The sequence below is a fragment of the Vulpes vulpes genome, chromosome 8 (genome assembly GCF_048418805.1).
Source record: "Vulpes vulpes isolate BD-2025 chromosome 8, VulVul3, whole genome shotgun sequence".
NCBI lineage: Eukaryota > Metazoa > Chordata > Mammalia > Carnivora > Canidae > Vulpes > Vulpes vulpes.
The window spans coordinates 36923216-36932362 of NC_132787.1; the positions used below are offsets into that span (position 1 = coordinate 36923216).

The following is a 9147-nucleotide window of genomic DNA, read 5'->3' on the forward strand; positions in this document are numbered from 1 at the left end:
ATTTAGAGATTACAATATATTCCAAATGTCAAACAATTAAGAGGATCCACGAATCTCAGTCTTGCAAGGAACCACAAGAGATAAAGCATTTATTCATATCAAATATATAAGCAGGTTACATTGGAAGGTGGCATTGCAATCTTACATCATGTCAGACATTATTACCTCACAATTGAAGACTTCCCAGTTATTTGCAATTTTTCTGCATAGTACTTTATAAATTATTTGTAATCTAGATCCTCACCTCAATCACTGAACAAATAGTGCCCTGCAAGTCTAAAACATCTCATTTTCTTTTTTTTTTAGATTAAATAATTATATTCCACTTTTGGTGATAATTCCACTTTGGTGATAATAATATATTCCACTTTGGTTTATTTGTGGTACAAAAAAACTTGAAATTTTAGAAGTTTGGGCAGCCTGGGTGGCTTAGTGGTTTAGTGCCGCCTTCAGCCCAGGTTGTGATCCTGGAGACCCATGATCGAGTCCCACGTCAGGCTCCCTGCATGGAGCCTGCTTCTCCCTCTGCCTGTGTCTCTGTCTCTGTCTCTGTCTCTCTCTCGCTCTGTGTTTCCCATGAGTGAATAAAATAAAATCTTAAATTTTTTTTTAGAAGTTTAACACAGTAAAGTTTATATACACAGACAAATGAGAAGGTGATAGAGTTAAATAATACTTTTCTAAAAATGAAAGAAGGATTGAAGGAAAGCCATATGTATCGTTGGAATGGATCCACAGATAGAAGAAAATGTTTGGTCTTGAACAAATTGAAGTATGATGATTAACGAACATTTGGATGATGGATAAGCAAAAAATATGAATGTGGATAAAATTCATCTTTCAAGACAAGAAGTAATTTTATGTATATAAAAACTAGCTGCATAAGCACATGACATCATGGTAAATATCAGAAGAAATGTCTAAAATTGTTGCAAGTGTTATTTCTGTGAGATGGGAGTGGGAGGAGGGTTTGGTTGGGCAGAAGGGCAGCTAACCTTATATTTCATCATAAGCTTTGAGTTCTCTTCAAACTATGCTCATGTATTACTTTGGGAAAGGTAAATTTTAAAAACCCAAAGATATACCTGGTGAATGATAAACACCTGTAGCCATGCTTTACAAAGTTTGTTGATATTCCTGGAGGGCCCTCAGTCATTATGCAGTGAATTCAAGGATTGCTGCTCCATCCTCCACCCTCCTTCTCTTTTCATTTGAAAATGAATTTCTTAGGAAATATTAGTTTCAAGCAAGAGGAGGGGAGCAATTTGAACCTTATAATATCAGAGATTATTAGATGCAAAAAATCTAATATGGAAGAAGATCTAGAGGCAAGTGAGGAATAAAGGAACTTAAGAAAAGGAATGGAAGAGAGATGGTTCTATCAATAGGCAGATTGAGGAAACAAATAGAAAACTCTCCAAAATACCGCTTACATCCAATTTTATGAGGAAATTTTCAGATGCCTTAGCAGCCTGTCTTCACACAGTAGATGCTTATTTAGTTGTAATAATAGAAACTTGGAATTCCCAACTCTTGTATCCAGGAATATTGCACATAGCAAGCATCTGACATTGTACTCTGTTCCAGACTCAGTCTCATAACTGCTTATTTTCATAGACTTTCTCTTTTTTGCACCTTCTTTTCATTTAAAAACATTGCCACCACCACAACAAAGCCATGAAGAAATGGTAATCTTTCACTCAGGTGAGACTAGGTGAAACAGATTTAAGTTGAATCTGGGAGGGGATTTAGACAATTACAAACAAAAAATTTCATGATGGAAAAATCATTTTAAAACAGACTAGATTCTTATTGATCTCACTGGCTTAGTTTGGGATAGAAATAAGCGAATTTTTACAATGATTCTAAAATTTAGCATTCATTAGAAACAGGAGAGTTTGTTAAAGCACTTGCTGGACCCCATCTCCAGAGATTCTGATTCATCAAGTTTCTAGGTGATTCTAACAAGTTAGTGGATGATGCTGATGCTACTAGTCTGGGATCATACTTTGAGAACCTATGGATTGATTCTTTGATGGTTTCTGAAATCCCCAGCTTATGATATCTCTTATTGTTTTAGATACATGTTAACCTGGGTGAATACCTAAGAACTTCTGCTTGGGTCAACTCCTCCATATTTTCACACAGTTGTACTGATACTATTTCTTTCTGGAAAGACTTTGCTTTGGGGACAGCTGGTAGAGTGTGTGAGGTCTTCACTGAAAGCTGCCTCCAGAATGCCCTTCATGGACTGTTTTGCTTTCTTCCTGAAATCTTTTCCCAGAAGGGCATAGAGGAAGGGATTAAAGCAACTATTGGCAGATGCTAGAGCGATGGACACAGGGTCCCAAGACAGTAAAGCTTCTCCAAAGGCAGTTCCTGGGTCAACAAACAATGATAGGACTCCAACAATGTGGTAGGGAGCCCAGCAGATACAGAAGACAATCACCACAGCCACCGCCACTCGCAAGGCTTTGACTCGAGTCTTGGTGAAGCGGCCCCGTCGCATTCGGAAGATAATGAGGCCATAACAGGTCACCATGAGAATAAAGGGCAGAAGGAAACCCACCACTAGTCTAGTGATGGTTATTGCCATCAGTATTGTTAGTCCTTGATTGTCATATGAAAAGTGGCCTAAATAATCATCCTGGAAATCTTGGAATAACTCATATGAGTATAAGGAATTGTTGGAAGTACCAGAGATAAGCTTTAAATCAGTAGAGAGAAAAGCATCAGAGTTATCTAGTGGGTTAGTTATGTGATCTTCAATGAGAAAGCCACTGGGGATTGTAGATGAGACCTCATCAGTAGGTTTAAATAAATTATAATATGGATGTTGACTAGATAGTTTAGTTGAATCCATAAGGAGTGACTCTCGAGAAGGTCTTTGAAATGTTTGAGAAGGGAGGATAGTGGTGGCTGTCCAAGGAAGATCATTTATTTGCAAAGAGAAAGACTCTAACCTATCATCCATTTCTCCAGGCAGCTGAACAATGGAGTTGTCAAGAGACCCATTATCCAGGAGATCAATGGTGAAGTCTGAATAATCAAATGAGCTGTAGAGATCAAAATTGTAGCCACATCTGTCATGGTTGTTTTCAGTGAATGTTTCTCGGTACATGAACACAGGTATGCACATTGCAAAAGCTACAACCCATATACATCCACAGATAGTGGAGGCTGTCCCCACATTGCGGTGGTTCTGACACCAGATTGGTTTGAGGACCAGAAGACAACGATCCAGGCTAATGGCAGTCAGCAGGAAGACGCTGGCAAACATGTTGAGGATGATGATGGAGGGGATGAGCTTGCAGAGGAGCCAGCCATAGGGCCAGTGTCCTTGGAGAACAAGGTGAGTCAGGGAGAAGGGCAAGGAGAGGCAGCAGAGGAAGTCCGCCAGGGTGAGATGAAGAAACCAGACTGTGTTCACTGTCCGCTGCATCTTTAGGCCAGTCACCCATAGCACTAGCCCGTTGCCTGGCAATCCCAATAAGAAAGTGAGGCTGAGAATGACCATGGAGAGAATGGCTTGGGGTTCATACCACTGATGTGAGGGTAGGTCCGTTGAATTGTTATCAGCAGAGAAAGCCTCCATTGCTAAACTTCTATAAAAATATAAACAAAATTAAAATATATATAAACAAAAATTTTTTAAATTAAAAATTAAAAAATATTAAAACTATCTTTTTCTTTTAAAGCATGGCCTTAGAATTATAACCCTCTCACATAATGATGTAGAACCACAAAAGTCCTCACACTGTTGTAGTTTGTATTCCTTGGCTTCACACTGGACCACAAAAACATTCTGTGATCATTAAAATCTACCATATCAATACAAATGTGTATCAAGGGGCACCTGGGTGACTCGGGATTGAGCATCTGCCTTTGGCTCCAGTGTGATCCCAGAGTCTTGGGATCAAGTCCTGCATTGGGCTCCCCTTGGGGAGCTTGCTTCTCCCTCTGTCTATGTCTCTGCCTCTCTCTCTGTGTCTCTCATGAATAAATAGAATCTTTAAAAAATTTGTATTGAAATCATAATTTCATTCGGAAGTCCCTATTAATGTCCATTTCTTGTCTTTTTGCACTTCCAATTTCTCATTCTGCACTGGTTCCTTTCCTCATTCTGTGGTCTCTATTGAAAACAAATCAGCTAAATGGACGAACAATAACTTTTAGACCAGAGGTTCCCAACATTAGATCCATGAAAGGGCTTTGTGAAGCACCATCACCACCTCAAGAGGCATGTGGGATTTTAAGCTTATATATTCTCATTTCTATGAGGACAGAAGATCTATCCATTCCCTCTATTAGATTTTCAAAGGACTCACTACCACAAAAAAAGGTAGATTCAGTTATATCTTTGGATACAACCTCATCTTTTCCTTTTGCTTTCAAATTTTTCAAGCACTGTTCACTCTCTCTGAACTGATTCCCTTATCGCCTGTCATTTCTTTCTTGTATTTAAAATGTTATTCACATTTTAAAATATATGCATATTTTTCTTAATCAAAATTTAACAAAATTAGATTATTCTGTGCATATTTAAAAATTCTTTACATATGGTAAAATACACATAACACAAAATTTATCATTGTAACTATTTTTTATTTAAAAAAATTTTTTTAAAGACTTTATTCATTTGACAGAGAGAGAGAGAACATACGTAGGCAGAGCAGCAGGCAGAGGTAGAGGGAGAAGCAGAGTCCCCACTGAGCAGAGCTGGACTCCATCCAAGGACCCCAGGATCATGACCTGAGCAGAAGGCAGGTGCTTAACCGACTGAGCCACCCAGTCGCCCCTGTAACCATCTTTTAAGTATAAAGTTCAGCAGTGTTAAGTATATTCATATTATCATGCAATTAATCTCCACAACTTTTTCACCTTGTAAAACTGAAACTCTAATTCTATTAGACAACAGCTCCCCACTTCCTTCTCTCCCCAGTTCCTGCAAACCACCATGCTACTTTCTGTTACCATGTATCTGGCTACTTTAGACAACTCATATAAATGGAATCATACAGCATCTGTCTTCTGGTGTCTGGCTTGTCTCACTCAGCATAATGTTCTCAAGGCTCATCCATGTTGTAGCAGATGTCAGAATTTCTTTCCTTTTTAAGGTTAAATAATATTTCATTGTATGTAAACACCACATCTTGTTTATCCATTCATTTCCAGATGGACATCTGAATTGCTTTCACCTTTTAGCTCTTGTGAATCATGCTGCTCTGACCTCGCACGCATCTTGTTTTACAAACCGCTTTCCCTTTTCAGTGAGTCTCTACATTATGCAGTAAGATTGTACTTTAAGGAATACTCAGTCTTTATCTAGTTTTTTTTTCCTCCCAATTGTCCCCAAAGTATTTTCTATCTCTGATTTGTCCACAGTTACAGCTAATCTAGGATCACACTTTGTATTGGGATGTTATGTTTCTTAAGTCACTCTCTCTCTTTTTTTAAAGCATAGTTTCTCTTTTTTTAGCTACTTTCAGGGTCTGCTTTTTTACCCCTTGTTAATCATAATTTTTTTAATCCTTTGTAATTTGTCTTCTGCCCCATCCCTGGGCTAGAATTATCTCTAAATGACAAATTCAAACCTTTTTTTTTTTTTTTTTTTTGTCTTCACCCACCACATCATTCTCTTGGCCTCGGTGACATTACCCTTCCAATTCTGAAGACTCATGTAAATGTACCCTACCTTATAGCTTTCTTGAACAACTCACTATTCTGGCTAATGTTATTTACTTCTGTCTGGAATTTTGTCCTTCAACTTCACCTCCCCTCTCCTGCATCCTTAATCTCTACTTGTTGAAATTCTAGCCATTTTTCAGAACAAGCTCAAATATTATTCTTCCTCGAAACCTCCTTTTAGAGTCTCAATCAGAAATTAGTTCTTAAGCCTCTTGAATTTGTGTGTGTATACGCTGAACTTCTTTTATATTCTCTGTGCAATGATGCATTTTATCTTGTATTATAATTATTATCATGGTTGTCTTATCTTTTTTTCTGGCCCTAAATTTCATGATGGTAAAAATGAGTCTTGTACTTAAGTGCTTGCTTTACAGAAGTTAGCACAATGCCTTGTATGACATAAAGATCAAAGATTACTTCAGGGGATGGATGTTCGTTTTAGGAGTTTACTTTTTTCTTTTTCAGCTAAATTTAAAATTCTTATTCTTATCCATTTCATCCATTAAAGATGTTGTCTCTTCTAACTTCCCTTTTGTTTTCTAGTTTCTGGTTCTTACTGGCTCTAATAGCATTTTATGTTTCCTTTCATAGAGTCCCAAAATATTTTTGTGACTTGGAATTAGTTCTGCTGAGCTAATCAAATGTTGTCATGTGTCTTCCGTGATTAACAGAAGTCAAAATAACTGAGTCAACAAAATAATAAAAAAGAAGAAGTGGTTCTCATTCCCCTCTCTATAGCCTTACTCAAATATTCAAGTCCTATCAGGATTCTTTCTTTCCTTGTTGCGCATGCTCGTTATTCTGATCCACTGTCCTACAGAAATACACATATTCATGTGGAGATCCATAAAATGCTGATAGAAGGATAGAATCAGAGAATGCTAAGACTGAAAGGAAACATAGTAATCATCCTTTCTTGTCTCTAGTTTTATTGGCAGTTTTTGACATGGAAACTCAGCAGATTAGGGGACTTTCACATATTAGGAGGTTCTAAGATCTTAAATCCAGTGTCTGTCATGCCAATACCACAGAACTACTACAAAGAACCACAGAACTAAAAAGGCTTTGGTATTGTTAACAAAGGGAAAGTTACAAAGAACTGAACAAACTGAAGTAACAGAGATTAAAAAGAGGGGTGCCCGGGTGGCTCCGTTGGTTAAGCTACTACTCTTGATTTTGGCTCAGGTCATGATCTCAGGGTCATGGGATCAAGCCTCAAGTTGAACTCTGCTCCGCACAAAGTCTTCTGCAGATTGTCTCCCTCACCCTGTGCCCTTCTCGCCCCTTGCACTCTCTCCCTCTAAAATAAATAAATAAATGTTTAAAAAAGACTGAAAAGAGCAAAATTCCAATGCAAATAGAGTCATTGATATGAGCTATATTTTAAATATCACATATTATCTGTCTTGAAATCAAAGGATGTTTGAATCAATCTTAAAAGTCAGATGAACAAGATCACTTTTTACACTTTTCCAAGTGTTTTGGTTGCATGATACCTCTACATTTAAGATTGGTAGAATTTTTTCTCTTTCGTTTTTCCCCCTCTTTTTTAGTTTTTAACACTAAATTGGCCAAAAGTAATTAAAAGGATAAAGAAAATCCTGAAATCAAAATTCAAGAAGATAAGAAAAGAAAGTAGATTCCAGAATCAAATACTAACAATAGGGTGACAGAATCAGTAACAATAAAGAATAAGCAAAAGAATAAAAGAAAAAAAACATGAAATGGAATGAGGAAAAAAATATAAAACAGCAACTGATTTGAAAAACAAAACGATCGCAGAAAGCTGGAATCAAAGTCCAGAAAGAGAAACATAGCCTATTTAGAGCGGAAAAAAAAAAAAAAAGTCATGAAAAATCACTCTTAGTTCTAGAGTGAATATATTAGAACAAAGATAAAGAGAGTGTGGGATATTTAGAAGAAAACTGAATGTGGGGATAAAACAAAAGAAATGAAATTTAGAGAAGGAATGGGGGGAAGAGAAGATAGACTCTCAAACCATTATCAGTAATAAGCAAAAGGAGCACAAGTTATCAAGTGGATCTAGGCTTTCTTACCAAAAACCTGAGACAGTAGCTGAAGGCCTCAGCACTGATCTGGAGGTCCCCACAAATCCTGTGTGGTCCTCACACTTACCCACAATCAAGTTATGAAGTATGTTTAGGAAATTGGCTGAGCTATTCCTCTTCCCTCTCTTCGTTTTGATCATGTTAGATGCAACTCACACTTTTGACTACTTATCTGACTTCACAGGATGAGTTTCGAAGTGAGTCACTTCTGAATGTCTCAGATAAGAAAAGTAAAAAAGCGGAAGTGGGAGGACATTATTCTTGGATGCTTTCTGCAGAACACAGAATATGGCTAAAGAGAAAATACTTCTATACTGGCGCATCTCGCTTTATAGGTTTTTGCTTGTGTTCTAGAAATGCACACAAATGACGCTATGGTATGTGAGGGTGGAGGTGCTGAGTGGTTGAGATGTATGACCTGCACCACCTCATGTAGTGAATCTCAAATAGCATCTCTTAAATGCTTACTATGTGTAAAGAAACATGCCATACCAAAATCAGATTAATTAAGCTATGTTCTAATATTGAGAGATTCACAGTCTAGGAGGGATATGTACCCATATCCCATCCCCTCCAAAATCTATAATACAGCTCAGACTTTAGTGGCAGAAGTACTAATAGAAGTGAAATAGTAAAACATAACAGGGAAGGAAGGGTACATTTGGCTTGGGGCAATCTAGGAAAGTCTGAAGTAAGATCTGGACAGATCCTTAAAGACTTATTTGAGAGAAACAGACACACAGAGAGAGCTTGAGCAGGGGGAGGGGCAGAGAAAGAGAAACAGAATCCCCAGCAAACTCTGAGCTGATCTTGGAGCCCCCTCCTTGGGCCTTGATATCATGATTCTGAGATCATGACCTGAGCCAAAACCAAGAGTTGGATACTTAACTGACTGAGCCACCCAGGCACCTTGGGCTGGTCTTTAAAGACTTCTATAGACAGAAAAAGGTGACATGCGGTTTAGAGTGTTTGTGTGGAGCAAAATGAGAGGCAGGTGGGTGGGAGGATGCTTCAGGTACTGGGTTTGGGGAGAATAGTCAATTAGATTGTTTCATCAGGAAGGAGTACAGAAGATTGGAGAGGGGCCTTGAGCAGTGATTCCTGCTTTAAGTATACATCTCAAAGGATTCTTACTCACACTATTATTTTACACATATGTATATGAAATAATATTCACTCGGGTCAAATGTATTTGAACAGTGTTGTCTGTGGTAAAGGCTTCTGTCCATATAAATCAATTATTGTCCAAACAATATCTGCTCCTCCTCTTGTTTTCTTGCAGAAAAATCACTGTGAAATATTTTTAAGTCAGAGAGATCCAAGAAAAATGCCAGGAATTGAGACTGACTGACTGATTGATTGATGCCCATTGTTATTGAATGACAGGAGC

The 9147-nt window shown here is 37.8% G+C and overlaps 1 protein-coding gene across 2 annotated transcripts; it reads right to left on the bottom strand.

Annotated features, from left to right (window-relative positions):
• Window positions 1–61: 61 nt before the first annotated feature.
• C3AR1 (complement C3a receptor 1) lies at window positions 62–7956 on the bottom strand. 2 transcript variants are annotated; one of them, XM_025995269.2, is made up of 2 exons: window positions 7825–7956; window positions 62–3605 (listed from the first exon to the last, which is right to left on the bottom strand). In XM_025995269.2, exon 2 carries the CDS (start codon window positions 3593–3595, stop codon window positions 2141–2143), a length of 1455 nt encoding a protein of 484 aa, XP_025851054.1. In that variant the 5' UTR covers window positions 3596–3605; window positions 7825–7956; the 3' UTR covers window positions 62–2140. The 2 variants fall into 2 exon arrangements, with proteins under 2 accessions (XP_025851054.1, XP_025851055.1); XM_025995270.2 differs by having other exon boundaries at window positions 7746–7923.
• Between the last annotated feature and the right edge of the window lie 1191 nt (window positions 7957–9147).

Excerpts from the sequence above, each read along its gene's own strand:
- C3AR1 (XM_025995269.2), bottom strand. The coding sequence starts at position 3,595 with ATGGAGGCTTTCTCTGCTGATAACAATTCAACGGACCTACCCTCACAT.